The following is a 20,318-nucleotide window of genomic DNA, read 5'->3' as shown; positions in this document are numbered from 1 at the left end:
GATCCTGTATCCCATTTTTAGTGTAGCCTGGGCTTGATTCTTTTTAACGTGTATACACTTGCTGTTTTTAATTTTTATATGTGGCCTTTTAATGATGTACGTAAGCTGCCTTGGGTCCTTTGTAATGAGAAAGGAGGAGTAAAAATATTTGAATTAAATAGTGGGAGAACTACCACCTTGTTTGCTGCTGCCTTCATTGCAGGTGTCAAGGGGAAGCGTGTCCTGTTGCTCTCTGGTTCCCGGCTATTGCCCCCCCATCTCACTGGGAGGGTGGAGGTTTTATCTGGGATCCCAGCGTGAGGTGCTCCTTCCTTCCTTCTATCCATCATCAGTTTCCACCCATCCATCCATCAGGTCCTTTCTCCCTCCCTCCCTCCCTCCCTCCCTTCCTTCATCATCAGCTCCTTCCTTACTTCCTTCGTTCCTTCCTTCCTTCATCATCAGCTCCTTCCTTCCTTCCTTCCTTCCTTCCTTCCTTCCTTCCTTCCTTCCTTCCTTCCTTCCTTCCTTCCTTCCTTCCTTCCTTCCTTCCTTCCTTCCTTCCTTCCTTCCTTCCTTCCTTCCTTCCTTCCTGTTCCTCTTGTTCTGCTGCCTGAAGAAGAAGCCCCGTTCAATAGAAACACGAGGAAGGCACGTCTCAGAAGGAAATGTTTTTGATTTGCTTCATCCATAAAGCCTCCCGGCTGATCTTTTTTATTTTTCTTTTCTCCCAGGAAGGGGCGAGACTGAGCTGAATTCTCTTTGCTTTTTTTGGGAGGGGACAAAGACAAAGAACCAAATCCCAGATCCCTCCAACATTTGCAAGGTAAGTGAAATTGCAAAGTGGTGGGTGTTTGGTGGTATGGTTTTCTTTGTATCTTATTTAGGTGTATTTGTTTTTAAAATCTCTATCCTGCTCACCCCAACCTCATGCTCACCAAGGGCAGGTCCTGTTGATAAAAGGCAAACATTGGTTGTCCTGGCTTGGCAATTCCCCACCGCCACGTGGGTGAAGGTTCCTCCATTCCACATTCTTCTCTCTTTCCTCCTCGGCTATTTGCGTCTGCTCTTCCCTTGTCTTTCGGCTCCATCCTGTCCTCTCCTGTTTGCCCCAGTAGAAAGGTTTTCTGGCTGAGTGATGGTTCCTTCACCTTTCTACCTCACCTCTTGCTATCACCAACCTCTCCCACAGATGAATCCACAGGTTCTCCATCCAAAAACATCCCCACCCTTCTATCAATACCTCACTCTCTTCACCTCTACCGTATTGGCCTCCGCTTCTCTCACACACACACTCACTCTGATCGGGTTCTACAATTTCCTTGGACAGTTCTGTGTTTTGTGAGGGAAAAGATACGAGAGGAGATTCATTTAATAAAGTTTTATTAACAACAACTGGATTTTTGCCAACAATAATTTCAATAGGATCATTGTAACTTGGATTCATATTTGATCTGTCCCATAACATAGGTAACTGGCTTAAAACACAGCGGCTTTTCACCGTGAGGTTTTCCGAACCGTTCTTGATCTGTGGGCTCCCTCAGCCATCCACTCCGTACTGCACAAATAATCCTGCAGTACGGGTGTCAAGTCCAATCCCCTTCTTGAGGCTTCTCTCCTCTTTTTTTAAACATTTTATTAGTTTTTCACTCTATCTACATTTGGTTTGTACTTATCAAGCATCGTGTTACATGATTTGCTTACAATTATTTGCTTTTTACACCTCAGTGTCTTCCCAGTTGTCCCCCCAAATTCCAGACATCTTTCAAACATTCAAGCTGTTCATGTGTGTATTTTAGTATATAATATGGCTAATATAATATTGCTTTCATAGTGTATAATATTCTCAAGATCTTCTAACAACATTCTTAATAAAAGTAGTTCCAGATCCATGCCCCAACCTTATATCTAGTTTAATTAATCTAAAATGAAAAGCCACCATATGATACCTTTATCCTGGTTAGAGGTCCCTTATTTCAATTTAATTCTCCTTTTTAATATAAAGGACATGCTTCTTTACAATTCCTGAAGTTAAATATGGGGCCCCTTCCTATTTTATCTTTTCCATTTTTCTAAGTAATTCCCTCTGTTATTTCTCTTATTTCACTTTTTGTTTCTGTTTCTCTAAGCATTCTGCCATCTTTCATGCTCTCTGAAACCATTGTGTGCATCTGATTTATCTCCACTAGATATTTATGCATTTGGTCTATCTTCAATAGATCTTCCAGGCTTTTTAAAATTAATTTTGCTGATTTTCTCCCCTTGTCTTCCCTTAATACTCTCTTCGGATCCAAGATTGACATTGTTTCTCTTAGGTTTTCCCCATTAATTTCCTCCAGCTCCTCTTTTGATGGGCACACATCTTCCGGTACACTCTCATTTCCTTCTTCATTATTCCCTGTCTCTTATAATTCTTCAGATGTTCATTTAAGGATTTTTTCCTTTTGGTAGTGGGATCTCACTACTTCTAGTATTGTTTGAAGGGTAGATTTTGTTTCATCCCAAAATTGTTCTTGCTGTGCCAAGATTCGAAGCCCCCAAGTCTCACCTCCTTCGGGAGGTTTCTCTCCTCTCTGAAGACTCCCACAGAGGTTGACATACTTCACGGGACCGCGTTGTCTCAGGTAGACTAGGACAGTCCATTCCACTGGTGAGAGTCCTTCAATGATTGGTTTGGCAGTTGCTCCCTCTCTTTCATGCGCACCTCTCATTTCTCTCTCCCCTTCTATCTCTTTAACTCTCTAGGACTACTTTCTTCCTCATACCATTCATCTTCTATGACCACTACCTTTTCAGTCTCCTTTGATTTTTCACCTTCCTCTGATGTCAGGATTACAACCACTGGGTCTTGCACGCTTAGCTTGCTTTTCTTTTCCCTCCCCTTTCAGCCAGAACAGATTAATCATGTTTCCAATCGGAAGTGTTCATTATTCCTCTTTATATTACTCTCCATACTTCCACAAAGTGTTTCTTTGTCTTCTGTACCATCTTCTTACATTTATTTTGCCAGAGTCTATGTTCCTTTTACAATGGTACCTCAACTTGCGAATTTAATCCATATTGGAATTAAGTTAGCGGGTCAAAACGTTCGTAAGTCGTATCAAACTTTTTCATTGGAATGCATTGAAAACCATTTAATATGTATCTGCTATTTTCCATTCATAGGTCGAGGCGCTGTTCATAGTTAGAGGTATTAGGGTTCCCATAGGAACTAATGCAAAGCCAATTAATCCATTCTCTACAACTATGGGGTGAATTTTCAAAAAAAATTTTCTTCTGTTGAACTAAAGTGAACTTAGGTCAAAAGAGGGCAGGCAATGTTTTTTTTTTCCGGTTCGTAAGTCCAGGCTCCATTCGCAGGTCGAACAAATTTTGCGAATGGAGCCATTCGTAAATCGAATCGTTCTCAATTAAGGACGATCACAAGTCGAAGTACCACTGTAATTTTTCCTCATTTGGGAAAGTTTTGCATTTGTGGAAGGACCCCTCCTTTCCCATCAAAGTCTCTCCAACTCTGCTCATTAACTATGCCAGCACCTTCTTGGACTCAGGTGACCCTCCCTTTTTTCCCCCTTTTTAAAAAATTATATAAGTCCATCCATACTGATTTAACATCGTGTCACCGGGGTACAGCTTATAATTATTTGTAAAACAGCTATTAAACACATTACACTTCTAATCTATACAACATCCTTCTAACCATTGATAGAATAAGTCCCATGTTTGATAATATTTTGTATCTTATTTTCCTTTGATTTTCAGTGTTAGTCTGTACATTTCGGTGCAGTCCAATATCTTTTTAATTATTTCTTGATCCGTCGGTGTTCCTTCATTTTTCCAGTAATGTGCATAAATAATCCTCGCCGCTGTTAGAATATGCAGTATTAAATATACATTTTGTTTATCAACACTTTCTGGTGACCCTCCCTTTTTTGTGGTATACACTTCCGCTGGGCCTCTATGACCGTTGTTTTAAACAGGCTCCATGCCCTCAGGAGAGATGTTTTCCCTTCCCCCCCCTTCCCTTTCAACTTCTTTCTAACTTGCTTCCTCGTCTCAGGGAAGTCTGCCCTTCGGAAATCAAGGGGTTTTGTGTCCGGAGATTTGCTTTACACTCTCCCCCCCAACCTACAGGGTGAAAAAGATGGCAGCATAGTCACTATTCTCTAGGGACTCAGTGATATTCCCGTCCCTAACCAGATCTTGAGTACCGCACAATAATAGATCCAGAGTCCCCTGTCCTCTCTGTTGGGCTCCATGAGAAATTGCTCCAAGGCACAGTCATTTAGCATGTCAAGAAACCCCGTCTCTCTTTCTTCACAGCACGCATTGGCCCAGTCGACGTGAGGAGAATTAATGTTCCCCATGATTCCAGCCCTGTCCCTTTTGGACACCTCCCTGATTTCTCTCCACATTTCAAATTTTTTCTCCTCAGGTTTTTCCCCACATTTCCCCCTCACGTTTTTGATCTGGAGGATTGCATAAAAGCCTCTGCGTATGGAGGTCCCCCAAGAAGGGCTGCTTGTTTGCTCCTCCTTTATTCACAGTGATTCTGTGATGGAGTTCGACCTGCTGCATTCTACACCTTCTTTGACCTGATGGCCACCCCACCTCCAACACACTCCTCCCTGTCTATCCCTCCTGTAGAGTTTATGGTCTGGGATTGCAGCATCCCACTGGTTCTCCAAAATCCCACCAGGTTTCCATTATTGCCACTGCATCAAACTTATACAGTGGTGCCTCGCTTAGCGATGTTAATCCGTGCAACAAAAATCGCTACTTAGCGATTTCATCGCTAAGCGATTTTAAAAAGCCCATAGAAACTCATTAAAACACGTTTAATGCTTTCCTATGGGCTTAAAAACTAACCTTATGCGAAAATCCTCCATTGCGGCGGCCTTTTTCGGTGCCTCTAAAGCGAGAGAAAACAGCGGGCGGCCATTTTGTTTACCCAGTGGCCATTTTGGAACCGCCAATCAGCTGTGCGAAAATGGGGGCTTTGCGATGATCGCTTCCCCATGATCATCACAAAGCGAATTTTTGTCATGTTCCCGGCGGTTACAGCAGTCAAAGTCCGATAAACCAGTCCAAAGTCAGAAATACTAAGAATGCAAAGCCAATATCCAGATACCAACCATCTCACAGAATACAGTCCACAGTCAAGAGTCCAGAGTCAAACACACAGTGTGGTCCAAGGTCGGAGTCCAGAGTCAAACACACAACTTAGTCCAAGGTCAGAGTCCAGAGTCAGGAATTCAGGAAAACACGGTTCAAGGTTGTAGGAGCATGGATGCAAGACAGAGGTTTTGACTTGTTGCTTCTGTAAGACACCCCCCACCTCCAAGGAGATTAAGGGGGTGCTAGAGATGGAGAGATTCCAGAAAATTAGTCAGTCCTTATTAGCTAAGATGAGCCCAGTTACTCAGCCAGGCCCTGACTAACACTCCTTCCTCAAGTCCATCCCCTTTGTTAAGAATAAGCAACAAACACAGACAATCCATGATTTTACACTCAGGCTAATCTGGGCTCTATATGGTAGCAAATACTCGTGGCCAATTAGCTAGGCTAGTCTGTTCAAGAAACCAATGCATGCCATTCCAAAACATTACTGCTTTATTAAGAAATATGGTTCAGAAAAGAATTCAGATTAAAGTAAAGCATTTCAGATGATAACATTTCCATATCAAGGCTGACAGATCACCCCCACCACTCCAGCTAGAAAAATAACACAAGAAATGCATTCTAAACTAGGATAATGCATAAGCGTAGTCATTCTTACGTATCCTGAGACTTCACCGTCCATAGTCCAACAGGTAAGGTAAAATCCAGTTGTAATCCATTAGTCCATGTTGGCAACAAGGCTCCATTCAAAAGTTATAATCCATTTTGGGAAAAAGCACATGTCTGTCCTTTCTCAGTCAAACTCCATCTTTTCCCAACTTCTACTCCTCCCTTCTCCTTCCCAGGATGCCTCAGGAGGGACACCCCTCTGGTGTCTTATCCCGCCTAACTTTCCCATGGGAGCTTGAGTTGTTATCATGTTTTGTGGCAGAATTACTATGACTACCAGGAATGTAACTCTCTGGCTCTCCTTAGCAACTAGATAACCAGAGAACGAAGCTTCTCTGAAATAGCATGTAAAATTTTCCTACTACAGACACAGACATTAAATCAAGATGGATGCTATTGGGACAATCTTAGGACTACATATCCCATTCTCGTAACACATAAAAATACAAATCATCACAGCTTCCACGAAATTCTAGCTGACTAGGAGCTGTTTTTATAGTTAAACAGCCCCTTGAGATGCTGGAAACCTTTCCATCCTGTCAGTACTCACGGCTAGTTGAACGGATGTTTCTGTGGACATCCTTCGAGTGATCCTCTGACCTTTTTGCCATAAGTCTTCCCCGAAGCCTGGCCCGAAGCTTGTCTGCTGGGGAAGGAGAATCTGGATGCGATTCAGGGGTTGCTCAGCATTCTCCTCAGCTTCAGTTAACCCTTCTGCTTCCAGGTCTTCAGCTGCACTGATGACAATTTTCCCCATAAGAAACATCTCAAAGTGATTGCTGTTTACCCAGCAGCCATTTTGGAACCGCCGATCAGCTGTGCGAAAATGGGGGCTTTGCTTCCCCGCGATCATTGCAAAGTGAATTTTCCCTATAGGAAACATCGTAAAAACAGCGTCGCTAAGCGATTTCGTCGCTATATGGAGTGATCGCTAAGCGAGGCACCACTGTATCTACCCTCCTGAATTTCCAGCTCTCTCATCTTTGCTCAGGAGCTTCGAGCGTTTGCATAAAAGCCTTTGTGTATGGGGTCCCCCAAGAAGGGTTGCTTGTCTGCTCCTACTTCCAGTGGACCAACAATCCCATTCCGTCACACTCACAGTCCTAATTACTACACTATCATCACTTTGTTGTGCCCTACTCTCTCCACCCTCTTTCCATGGGGATCAGGAGTCCCAAAATGAATGCCTCTCGGCTCCTGTTTGCTCTCCCCCAGGTTTAAAAGCTGCTCTGCTTTTATGTAATATGTCTCTGCTCAGTAATATGTCGGTTAACGTACACCTCGGTTTAGGTAATTTCTGGTTTATGAAGGAAAATCAGTTCAAAATAAACTGATTTCATAAACTGAGGTACTACTTTATTATGCAGCATTTAGAATTTGTAATATTCAATTTTGCTGGGGTCAAATACCTTCTCAATGTCAATGCATGCATTGTTGCTTTTATTCTCACAGATGTGTTTTATCAGATTCTTTCCTCCCCCACCTTTTCATACACATTGGTTAAGGTAACTAACTCTGGAGCCAGAGTTTGGGAGTTCCCTTCCCTTCTAGCCCTGCAGTTCTAAGATTCTATTACCTCAGTACCTATTTCTCTGACTATCTCTGCTCCCTAGACTGTTTTCAGAAATTCCTGATGATTCTCTACCCGTAACAGCATTTTATCTACATCCCATCCCTTTCATGGATTTGTCCTTTCTCTTCTTCCCAGCATTGACCACTAACTGCTCTTTACTGGTTCTCAAGTCCAATAATTTAGCTGCATCACATTCATCCACTTTTACTCTTCCTTTTCCCCATCTTGTTATTCATTTTCCTAAACAATCCTTTAATTCAAAAAATTTTTCTCTTTATCAACTTTGAGAACTTAATTTCTAATTTTCTGGAAGCTGATGTACAATCATTGGGGAAAATTTAAGAGGAGAAAAGAAGGTAATATACTTTGAATTTGATGTACTTATTTGGGTGTAGAAATGATCATCCCTTCATGACTCCCCCCTCCAGAAGGTCCCTCAGTGAAGAGCCCTTCCAGCCTCAAGCCCAAAGGAACAACCTCCGGTTCGGCCTCATCCCCTCCCTGCTTCTCCTCCCTTCCCTTTTTGGCTGTCAGCTTCCTCCTCCGTGACTCAGACGGAACCTGAACACATCATTACTTATTCCTGCAGATTTTGGAAGTGACTGTTTGTCTTCTTTTTCTAATCTACCAGATGATGAACAGGAGAAGAATTGCCCAGCAACATCTGGGACAACCTGGGCAGGAATTCATCATCAAGCAAGAAAAGAGAGAATTGAGATACGGAAAGGGCAAACATGGACTTCAGATGAAAGGACTGACGCAGAGGAGAAACAACGTAAATGCATGTCACCTCAGTAGATATCAAAGAACACATCCAGGGGAGAAACTGTATCCATGTATGGAATGTGGAAGGCTCTTCAGTCAGAACAAGAGCCTCCATATACACCATAGAACTCACACTGGAGAGAAACCACATGAATGCATAGAATGTGGAAAGAGCTTTAGTATCAGTGCTGTCCTTAGGTTACACCAAAGGACTCACACTGGGGAGAAACCATATAAATGCATGGAATGTGGAAAGAGTTTTAGTATCAGTGCTGTCCTTAGGTTACACCAAAGGACTCACACTGGGGAGAAACCATATAAATGCATGGAATGTGGAAAGAGCTTTAGTCACAGTGGTGGCCTTAGGTTACATCAAAGGACCCACACTGGGGGGAAACCACATAAATGCATGGAATGTGGAAAGTGCTTTAGTTGCAGTAGTCACCTTAGGTTACATCAAAGGACACACACTGGGGAGAAACCGCATAACTGCACGGAATGTGGAAAGAGCTTTAGTAGGAGTGGTGCCCTTAGGTTACATCAAAGGACCCACACTGGGGAGAAACCACATAAATGCATGGAATGTGGAAAAAGCTTTAATCAGAGTGGTCACCTGAGGGTACATCAAAGGACCCACACTGGGGAGAAACCACATAAATGCGTGGAATGTGGAAAGAGCTTTAGTCAGGGTGGACACTTTAGGTTACATCTAAGGACTCACACTGGGGAGAAACCACAGAAATGCATGGGATGTGGAAAGAGCTTTAATTGTAGTAGTAACCTTAGGTTACATCAAAGGACTCACACTGGGGAAAAACCATATAAATGCATGGAATGCGAAAAGAGCTTCAGTCAAAGTGGTGCCCTTAGGTTACATCAAAGGACCCACACTGGGGAGAAACCACATAAATGCATGGAATGTGGCAAGAGCTTTAGCTGCAGTGGTAGCCTTACGTCACATCAAAAGACCCACACACAGGAGAAACCACATAAATGTATGGAATGTGGAAAGAGCTTTAGTCACAGTGGTGCCCTTAGGTTACATCAAAGGACCCACACTGGGGAGAAACCACATAAATGCATGGAATGTGGAAAGAGCTTTAGTTGCAGTACTCACCTTAGGTTACATCAAAGGATCCACACTGGGGAGAAACCACATAAATGCACGGAATGTGGAAAGAGCTTTAGTAGGAGTGGTGCCCTTAGGTTACATCAAAGGACACACACTGGGGAGAAACCACATAAATGCATGGAATGTGGAAAGAGCTTTAGTTGCAGTACTCACCTTAGGTTACATCAAAGGATCCACACTGGGGAGAAACCACATAAATGCACGGAATGTGGAAAGAGCTTCAACTGTAGTGGTAGCCTTACGTCACATCGAAAGACCCACACTGGGGAGAAACCACATTTATGCATGGAATGTGGAAAGAGCTTTAGTCAAAGTGGTGCCCTTAGGTTACATCAAAGGAGCCACACTGGGGAGAAACCACATAAGTGCATGGAATGTGGAAAGAGCTTTAGTTGCATTAGTAACCTTAGGTTACATCAAAGGACTCACACTGGGGAGAAACCACATAAATGCATGGAATGTGGAAAGAGCTTTAGTAGGAGTGATGCCCTTAGGTTACATCAAAGGACCCACACTGGGGAGAAACCACATAAATGCATGGAATGTGGCAAGAGCTTTAGTCACAGTGGTAACCTTAAATTACATCAAAGGACCCACACTGGGGAGAAACCACATAAATGCATGGAATGTGGAAAGAGCTTTAGTTGCAGCAGTAAACTTAGGTCACATCAAAGAACTCACACTGGGGAGAAACCACATAAATGCATAGAATGTGGAAAGACCTTTAGTAGGAGTGATGCCCTTAGGTTACATCAAAGGACCCACACTGGGGAGAAACCACATAAATGCATGGAATGTGGAAAAAGCTTTAATCAGAGTGGTCACCTGAGGGTACATCAAAGGACCCACACTGGGGAGAAACCACATGTATGCATGTAATGTGGAAAGATCTTTAGTCAGAATTTTTGCCCTTCAGTTACATGTGAATGAGTTTTATTCGGAGCTCCTGATAAGTTAAAAATCAGAAGGAGCTCATTCAGTTTTTTGCTGGTTTCCACGGGAAAGAAGAAACAACAAAATGCTGATGTAATGCAGAGCAGAAAGAGAAAAATGGAGTGCATTTTGAAGTGCCACTTGTGATGTCATCATCATAGGCATCCTTCAGTCTCGAGAGACTATGGTATCGTGCTCTGTATGGAGGACTTGGAACAGCGTCTAGTGTGGCTGAGGAGGCCAATTCGAGAGTGACAATCCCTTCCACACTTAGGATAAATACAATCTGTACCCCGTCTAGCTCCCTGATTTTGCTGCTTTCGTGATTGCCTCTTTGCCTCAGCCTGATGGGCAAGGGTTTCTTCAAATTGGGAGAGGCCGTGATGCACCGCATGCCGCCAGGCTGAACGCTGCGATGTCAGGGTTTCCCATCTGTTGAGATCCATTTCCAAGGCCTTCAAATCCTGCTTGCAGATATCCTTGTATCGCAGCTGTGGTCTCCCTCTGGGGCGATTTCCCTGCACTAGTTCTCCATACAGGAGATCCTGTGGAATCCGACCATCAGCCATTCTCACAACATGCCCGAGCCAGCGTAGGCATCGCTGTTTCAGTAGTGTATACATGCTAGAATTTCCAGCTCGATCTAGGACTACTCTATTTGGAACTTTGTCCTGCCAGGTGATACTAAAAATACGTCGGAGGCAGCGCATATGGAACGTGTTCAGCTTTCTCTCCTGCCGTGCATGAAGGGTCCAGGACTCACTGCAGTACAGGAGTGTGCTCAGGACACAGGCTGTATCGACCTGGATCTTGGTGTATGCTGTCAGCTTCTTATTGAGCCATACTCTTTTTGTGAGTCTTGAGAACATGGTAGCTGCTTTGCCAATGCGTCTGTCCAGCTCAACGTCTAGGGAAAGAGTGTCAGAGATGGTTGAGCCAAGGTACACAAATTCATGGATAACCTCCAATTCTTGCATGGAGATGGTAATAGAGGGAGGTGAGTCCACGCCCTGGCCCATGACTTGTGTTTTCTTCAGGCTGATAGTTAGTCCAAAGTCTTGGCAGGCCTTGCTAAAACAATTCATGAGTTGTTGGAGGTCTTTGGCAGAGTGGGCAACAATGGCTGCATCATCGGCGAAGAGGAAGTCCCGCATGCATTTCAGCTGAACTTCGGTCTTTGCTCTCAGTCTAGAGAGGTTAAATTGCTTTCCATCTGATCTAGTCCGGAGATAGACACCTTCCTTGTGATGTGTTTTATCACTTGTGATGTGTTTTATCGTTAATTAACAGAGAGGTATGACAAAATAGACATGGAACCTTGTGCTAAGAAAATGAGAATAAGCATATGTGTAATAGAAGCCTTTGCAAAGTTAGTATAAAAAGCAAAGCAAAATCGTACTGCTTATATACCGCCCCATAGCGCTTCAAGCACTCTGCATGGTTTACAAAGTAGTTATGCAGGCTACACATTGCCCCCCCCAGCCAGAACGAATTAATCATGTTTCCAATTGGAAATGTTCATTATTCCTCTTTATATTACTGTCCACACTTCCACAAAGTGTTTCTTTGTCTTCTGTACCATGTTCTTACATTTATTTTGCCAGAGTCTATGTTCCTTTTACAATGGTACCTCCACTTGCAAACTTAATCCATATTAGAATTAAGTTCGCAGGTCGAAAAGTTCGTAAGTCGTATCAAACATTTCCATTGGAATGCATTGAAAACCATTTAACATGTATCAGCTATTTTTCATTCATAGGTCGAGGCGCTGTTCATAGAGGCATTAGGGTTCCTATAGGAACTAATGCAAAGCCAATTAATCCATTCTCTACAACTATGGGGTGAATTTTTAAATTTTTTTTCTTCTGTTGAACTAAAGTGAACTTAGGTCAAAAAAGGGCAGGCAAGGCTTTTTTTTTTCAATTTCGGTTCGTAAGTCCAGGCTCCATTCGCAGGTCGAACAAATTTTGCGAACGGAGCCATTCGTAAATCAAATCGTTCGCAATTAAGGACGATCACAAGTCAAAGTACCACTGTAATTTTTCCTCATTTGGGAAGGTTTTGCATTTGTGGAAGGACCCCTCCTTTCCCTTCAGATCCTCTCCAACTTTGCTCATTAACTATGCCAGCACCTTCTTGGACTCAGGTGACCCTCCCTTTTTTGTGGTATACACTTCCGCTGGGCCTCTACAGCCGTTGTTTTAAACAGGCTCCATGCCCTCAGGAGAGATGTTTTCTCTTTTCCCCCCTTCCCTTTCAACTTCTTTCTAACTTGCTTCCTCGTCTCAGGGAAGTCTGCCCTTTGGAAGTCAAGCTTTTTTGTGTCCAGAGATTTGCTTGACACTCTCCCCCCCCCCCCAACCTGCAAGGCGAAAGAGCTGGCGGCATAGTCACTTTTCCCTAGGGACTCAGTGACATTCCCGTCCCTAACCAGGTCCAGAGTACTGCACAATAATAGATCCAGAGTCCCCTGTCCTCTCTGTTGGGCTCCATGAGAAATTGCTCCAAGGCACAGTCATTTAGCATGTCAAGAAACCTAGTCTCTCTTTCTCCGCCTTTGCACGCATTGGCCCAGTCGACGTGAGGAGAATTAATGTTCCCTGTGATTCTAGTCCTGCCCCTTTTGGACACCTCCCTGATTTCTCTCCACATTTCAAATTTTCCCCCTCAAGTTCTTACCCGCATTTCCCCCTCAAGTTTTTGATCTGGAGGATGATAGTAAGCCCCCCACCCACTATCACTTTGCTCCTTGGCTTGGCAGTTTAACCCAGTGGTTCTTAACATGGGCGATAATGCCCCCCAGTGGGCGATTTCATTTTTCAGGGGGGCGGTAGAATGAAAAGGGGCGGTGTGGGGGCGTTGGAACAGAAGCGGGTGGTAGGGGGTGCTGGAGCAAACCAAACCTGTGAAGGCAGCTGCAGCCACGGTGCTGGCAGTGGATCTGGTGCTGCCACTGCCAGACAATCCAGCTCTTTCTGCCTGCCATGCCTCACTTTTCTCCCTTAGGGAAGCAGCAAGTGTGGATTGGGTGGAAGGAAAGGGGCTCTCGGGTCCCCATCCTCTCCCGGTGAAGCGCTGCCTTGCCCCTGGGCGGGGAGGGAGAGACAAGGCCCGTTTGTCCATCCTGCCTTCCCGCCCACCTTCCCGCCTGTTGCAAGGGAAGCGCGGAGAGAAACGGGTCAGTTTGGGGTGGTGTGGCAGGAGTTCTAGGGACAGGGTTGGCTGGGTCATCCTGGGTGGGTGGGAATTCGGCAGCTTTTCCGGCTTTTCTTGTTGTCCTGTTGTGGCTGGCTGGCTGTCAGGGGGGGAAGAAAGTTCACCTGGCCAACTTTAAATGGCTTTGAGGGATGTCGAACTTGAGATCTTCCCCTGTCTTCTGTGTACATGGGTGTGATGTGCCTCTATGTGTAACGGAAGTGTGGAAAGAAACGGGTCAGTTTGGGGTGGCGTGCCATCTCTCATTGAGCTATTCAGCAGTTCATTTGTTTATTGTTCTGTTGGGTACTTGGAAAGTTGTTTTTAAGGCAATTTGTTATGGATGTTGTTGTGACCCTCCTCACCCAAAGTAATTTGTGTGAGTAAATGTTGCAAAGAGTGTTAGTTACTCATTACTTTCTGACTACTGTAAAATCCTTAGGACTGTGAAAATTCTTCTCAAAAATCTTCTGAAAAGATAATGTGAAAATGTTGCATTAAACAAGTTTCGTGTGTAGAAGGTTGCTTTGGTCAACAGACTTTTGCATTATTCTAACAATGCTCCTTGAATTGAATTTTTTTAAAAAACTGCTACAAAGCAATATTCAACCCTAATTTGCTTCTCTATTTCCTTAATATAAAGTCTACTATCTACAGAATGTCTCTCTAACATTGCTCTGCTTTTTCAAAAAAATTATTTTGATACCCAAGTGGGTTGCTATCTTGAATTTAGGTTTCAGACAGCAGCAAAATCAATATTCCTTTCCTTTCAAACAAATACGCTACTATTCTAAGATTCTTCGATTCTTAAAATTCTGTTAGGACTTGTAGCTGATGTGACAAAACCAATTGCTTGCATATTATCAGTATGAAGACTAAGTCTTTTGGTGAAACTAGAATGGGCCATTAATACATAGTCCTGACTATGTTTTCATCAGGATGTGGCCAGAAGCCATGGAGACATATTGTTTTAATTGCCACCCTTTAGACACATTTAAGTGTCAGAGGTAGTTTGTGGAAGATAAAGTGAAGCTTTTATCAAGCTGCATTTTTCAAGCTTTGGAATACACAGGCTTGTGTCCAGTAAGGATCATCTTGTTGGTGGAAGGAGGAATTAGGTTGCTTCCCTACCTTAATTTTCTTTCTCCTGTGCTGTCCTCATTCTCCATTGCCACCACACCAAGCTCAGTTACCCAATTCACACTTAACAGCATATCTGAAGTAGTCTGCAAGAGGGAGGGTGTGAAGGTGCGAGACGAAGTGTGCCATCCTCTGAGGCAGCAAGACAAGTAGAGGAGAGTGGTTGTGTAGAAGGTGTCTTGATCGAGATAGATCAAGCAGAGGAAGTGAAGGGGAAAACAACTGAAGTGTGTCTGGCTGATGAGGGAGGGGTGGAGCTAGACTTGATTGTTTGGGAGGAGGTAAAAGAGGAGGGCAGCACACGCTTTTTCAGTTTATCCGCGGAGGGGAGTTAGGACGGTATGTGAATAGAGGGGTGCAAACCAAACCCATGCTTTCCCCTGAGACAGCTTCAGGCGCTGCATGAGACTTCCCTAATTTACTGCAAGGAGGTGGCATACCACCGGATCCACTCCAACAAGGTGGGAGAGGTCGTCACTATGACCCTTTAGAATGGATTGTCTCGGTGTATCCCCGGAATTTCCTTGGGGGCCGGAAAGTGCTTCGCCCCAGCCCCGAGTTTCAACAGAAGCCTCTGGAGGGAGACTGGGCCCACCATCCCTGCTGCGGGACTGTTTGCGTGGGACGGAGTACTCCCTTACGATCACTGACTGATTGGGAACGGTTCGGCCCAGCACCCTTTTAGAGGAAGAAAGGAATGTTGATGTTGTGAGACCGAAAAGGTACAATTTATTATCCAACGATGTTCTGAGGGATACGTTTGATCCAGTTGAACTGAGTTATGTTTCTAATAAAACTGTTAACGTTGATGGAACCGAACAGCCTCCATGCCTTTTTCCCGCCTTCACCACTAGCGCCCACCCCCCGGCTAGAGAAGGACCTTGTCACAGAGGGTCATCATTGAAAACTGTCTCTTTCCCTCTTCTGAAAGGGGACAGTGCCTTCTATGAGTGGAGTGACTTTTTTCATTTCCATGTCTTGTTTTGTGTTTTGCCCATGGGTGATTGATTGATTAGGCACCCTTCAATCTCAAGAGACTATGGTAACATGGTCTGTATGGAGGACTTGGGACAGCATATCGTGTGGCTGAGAAGGCCAATTTGAGAGTGACCATCCCTTCCCCACTGAACACAAATACAGTCTGTCCCCTGTCCAGCTCCCTGATTTTGCTGCTTTTGGGACTGCATCTTTGCCTCGGCCTGCTGGACAAGGGTCACTTCAAATTGGGAGAGGCCGTGATGTACTGCCTGCCTCCAGGCTGAACACTCAGATGTCAAGGTTTCCAATTTGTTGAGGTCCATTCCTAAGGCCTTCAGATCCCGCTTGCAGATATCCTTGTATCGCAGCTGGAGTCTCCCTCTGGGGCGATTTGGCTGCACTACAGGAGATATTTTGGAATCCGATGTCAAAGGGATCTGATGTTGAGCCATCAAAAACTATGGTGCCCTTCATTTCCCCACGAAAGGACCTGATGATGTTAAGGAGTCGAGGTGGACATCCAGTCTTGGGAAGTATTTTAAAAAGGCCATCCCTGCTAACCAAATTAAAGGCCTTTGTGAGATCTATGAAGGCCACAAAGAAGGCTGTTGTTGTTCCCTACATTTCTCCTGAAACTGTCTGAGGGAGAAAACCGTATCAGTGGTGGATCTATTAGCTTGAAATCCACCATGTCAGTGGTGGATCTGTTAGCTTGAAAACACTGTGATTCTGGAAAGACTCTGTCTGCAAGGACCTGAGTCTCTTCAGCACAACATGGGAAGCAATGCTGAGAAGAGAGTTGCCAGGGTAGTTATTGCAGTCGCCCCTGTCTCCTTTGTTTTTATACAGTGTGACGATGTTTGCTTCGTTTTTGAATTCTTGTGCTCTGTAAAACATTTTGTGTTTCTCTTTGTATTGTACTGTACTTTTTAACGTGCACTCCAGTTCGATATTATATTTTGATTTCTCAGTTTTATGGTTTCAATTTTTTGTGCTCTTTGTGTAAACTTTTTGTGTAGATATATATATACAGTGGTGCCTCGCTTGACGATGATAATCCGTTCTAGCAAAATCACTGTACAGCGAAATCATCATCAAGTGAAAGTAAAAAGTAAAAAAACCCCATTAGAATGCATTAAAAACTGGTTAATGCGTTCTAATGGGGAAAATACCTAATTGTCCAGCGAAGGTCCTCCATAGGGCGGCCATTTTCTGGTGCCTGTAAAGCGAGCAATCTGTCCTAAACACAGCGGGGAGCCATTTTGCACAGTGGGGAGCCATTTTGTGACCTGCCGATCAGCTGTTTCAGAACCATCATTAAGCGAAATATCGGTTCCCGAAACAGGGAACCAATCGTCGTAAAGCAGATTTACCCCATTTAAACATCGTCATAAAGCGGATTCGTCATGGAGCGGGGTAATCATCAAGTGGGGCACCACTGTATATAATTTGTCACTCTGATTTTTGTTGCTTTCCTTCTGTAAAATTTTTGTGTCTTTTAAACCCTTTTTATAGTGTGCATGAATATGTATTTTCCTTGAAACTTAGCTTAATTTCAGAGTTTTTGTCTTGAAAGTTTTAGTTCCTGCATTGCGGTTTGTTTTTAAGCCCATTTTACATTTCTTTTTGCATCTTAAAATTCACTTGTAACTAAATCATTAAATGTTACTGTTTTTTTGGGGGGGGCAGTTCATTTTCTTGCAATTAAATTTTATTTTGAGGGGTCATTGGATTTAAGTGTCTTGAATAAATAAATAAATAAATAAATAAATAAATAAATAAATAAATAAATAAATAAATAAATAAATAAATAAATAAATAAATAAATAAATAAGATATCGCCGTGGGGAGGGGGGCAATGATAACTTCCTCAATGGCTCAAGGGGATGTTTGTTTCAAAAGGTTAAGAACCACTGACATAGAGTATATTGTAATACACATATATTTATCTTTCACTCAACAATTTCTGCTATTGTATTCGTGAAGGCTTTCATGGCCAGGATCTAATGGCTGTTGTGGGTTTTTCGGACTTCTTGGCAGTGTTCTGAAAGTGGTTCTTCATGCTACGAAGAGTCCGAGACGACTTGACGACAGATTAGGAAGAACCACTTTCAGAACACGGCCAAGAAGACCGAAAAACCCACAACAACCAATTTCTGCTATTGTTTTTAACATGAAACTGTAGCAAACAGCCCTGCCCTCACCTGTCCATCACAGCTGAGCAGTGGAGAAGGAGCCAATAGGAAGAGTTAAAGCTGATATTTGTGGTTATTTGGGGCCTAGAGGCAGGGAGAGACACTTTGTCTCAGGAAGAAGGCCTGGCTGGGAGACAGAGGCCTAAATACAGTATCTTAACAGTGGATGATCGCTGGGGGAAGCAATTTTATTACAGACTCTCACAAAAAAAAAGAGAGGAAAAAAGTGTACCTTTTAAAGTTGAGGCTTGTAAATTGGAACAGAAGCCTACATACTGTATTTGCTGGCTTATAAGACTACTTTTTTGCCCTTTAAACCATGCCTCCAAGTGGGGGGTCGTCTTATACACCGGGTGCAGTTCATTTGGGATAGACATAGCTGCCCATAGTGGCCTTCGGATGCCTTCCCACCTCATTCTACATACCGTCCAGTATTGCACGGTATCTGGCGTGGCCGCGGCGAGCATCAACAGCGAGACAGGGATGCCAGACTTTTCGACGTGACCGGCCCATTCTCCTCGGTGGGAAGCAGAGGCGCTCCGGCCCGCCCCTAGTCTACGCAGAGCTCACACGTGTGCACTTGTGCACTAGTGCTGGTCACAGGGAGATGCAGGGGCAGGCCCGAGGCGCTGTGGTCGCACAATGGTGACAATGAATATCACCTTTTATTTGGTGTGTGGAAGGTGTGCGGAAGAGGGGGTAGCCTTATACGGCGAGTATATAACAAACTATATTTTGAGTGGAAATGTTGGGGGGTCGTCTTATACACCCAGTCGTCTTATACGTCGGCAAATACGGTAAATAAACATGCCTTCCGTGCAGGGGAAAGAGGCTGCAGAGATGTCTCCTGAGATGGCAGTTGGCTCAAATCTGGGAGGAATTATCGTGGTGCCTCGCATAGTGATGATAATCTGTTCTGGATAAATCGTCGCTATCTGGAATCGTCGCTATATGGAAAGGAAAACCCCATAGGAACGCATTAAGCCCCATTTAATGCATTCCTGTGGGGGATAAACTCACCGCTGTGCGGAAATCCTCCATACGGCCGCCATTTTCGCTGCCCGGTATGCGAGGTAAAGGGTGCGAAAACGCTGCTGGTGGCCATTTTTTTCTTCCGGTGGCCATTTTGGAACCGCCAATCAGCTGTTTCTAAAACATTGCAATGCGAAGATTGGTAAGCAAAATGCTTACCAATCATCGCAATGCGATATTTAGACATATAAACCATCGCAATGTGATCGTTTTTGCGATCGCAAAATCCACATCGCTATGTGGATTCGTTGTTAAACAGGGTGCTCATTATGCGAGGCACCACTGTAGCTCAGAGGGTAAAATGGAGACCTTGAGGAGGAAAAGACTCCTAGAATTTCAAGAATTCCAAAAATGGAAATTCCAAATGGAACTGAGATTGGATGCAGTGGTGATCTATGATGGGCAGGAGGCCAGGCAACTGTCCGGTGAGCAGAAAGAAAGGCAGTTAGAGTTGGAAAAATGGAAAGCGGAACAGAGATCTGAGTATAGGCAAATGGAGCTATACATTAAGAAGTGGAAATTAGATGATGGGGCTGAGGAAAATGTTTTACAGCCCAAAGGTGAAGCGGAAAAGTGTAATGATTCTGAAAGAAAAGGCCCAAAGATGTTGAGAAACCAGGAGAGGTCGCAGATTTAATTTCACACCTTCAAAACCCGAACTTTTCTGAGGTAAAAGTGGGAAGAAAAACTTGGGAGGACAGCAAAAAGGAGCCCAAGGTTTACTTCAAGAACCAGCAGGAACTGGCAGCCATTTTGTAGGCAAGCCCACAGAACAGGGCCAGCCAAAATACAAGCACTGGGAAGGGAAGGGAAGAGAAGAGAAGGGAAGAACCTTAGCTCAGAACAGAGAAATTCCCAAACAAAAAGCCATTTCGTTTCACAATGTGCTAAAGCCAGAGAAGGGGGTCAAAAGGCTGATTTACCCAAACCTAAGTGTATTGAGCGCAGCAAGACAAAGTTACCTCAGAGAACGGCGAAACAGTAACTCATAATACAAATACAGCTAGGGGAGAGAAGGAACGGAGCCAGGCCAAAGCCAGGCCCCTGATTCCCAAATCAGAAAGCCTCCCCAGGAGGATACCATGGTTGATGGTATCAAACGCGGCTGAGATATCGAGAAGGACCAGCAGAGACATTTTGCCCCTGTCGGCCTCCCTCAGCAGGTCATCAAACGGGGCGATCAATGCTGTTTCCATTCCGTGCCATGGCCTGAAGCCTGACTGGAATGGATCCAGGGCTTTGGTTTCATCCAGAAGAGCCTGCAGCTGATCGGCCTCCAGCCCCTGAACTACCTTGCTGAGGAAAGAAACATTGGCGACGGGCCTGTAATTACCAATATTGTCTGCCGCCAAGCTCGGTTTCTTCCTAATGGGCCTAATGAGTGTCTCCTGGAGGGCAAGGGGAACCTTGCCCTCCTGGAGAGACCCATTAATTATTGCTGTAGCCCATTCAGATTTTATAGGCCTGGCTGCTTTGATTAGCCAGGCCAGGCAAGGTCAACAGAGGAGGTGGTGGCAGGAGAGCAGTTGGGAACTACCCACCAGAGAATCGACAAGGAAACCAAAGGTCATCTAGTCCAACCCTCTTCTGACTGGCAGAAAGAAGC

At 44.3% G+C, this 20,318-nt stretch overlaps 1 protein-coding gene and 1 long non-coding RNA gene across 2 annotated transcripts in view; one reads left to right on the top strand and one right to left on the bottom strand.

Moving 5' to 3' along the window:
- Positions 1 to 20,318, top strand: part of LOC140706474 (uncharacterized) — a 40,402-nt gene that overhangs the window by 5,926 nt on the left and 14,158 nt on the right. The window contains 2 exon segments of the mRNA XM_078384515.1: positions 714 to 805; positions 7,974 to 10,104. Coding sequence (XP_078240641.1) covers positions 7,974 to 10,104 — 2,131 coding nt within the window. The 5' untranslated portion in view covers positions 714 to 805.
- LOC144586374 (uncharacterized) overlaps positions 1 to 20,318 on the bottom strand; it is a 44,592-nt gene that overhangs the window by 19,576 nt on the left and 4,698 nt on the right. The gene's annotated exons all lie outside the window — the stretch shown is intronic.

Source organism: Pogona vitticeps, chromosome 1, assembly GCF_051106095.1.
Source record: "Pogona vitticeps strain Pit_001003342236 chromosome 1, PviZW2.1, whole genome shotgun sequence".
NCBI classification, from domain to species: Eukaryota; Metazoa; Chordata; class Lepidosauria; order Squamata; family Agamidae; genus Pogona; species Pogona vitticeps.
The sequence above is the reverse complement of the archived record's forward strand: the minus strand, read 5'-3'. Positions and strand labels throughout refer to the sequence as shown.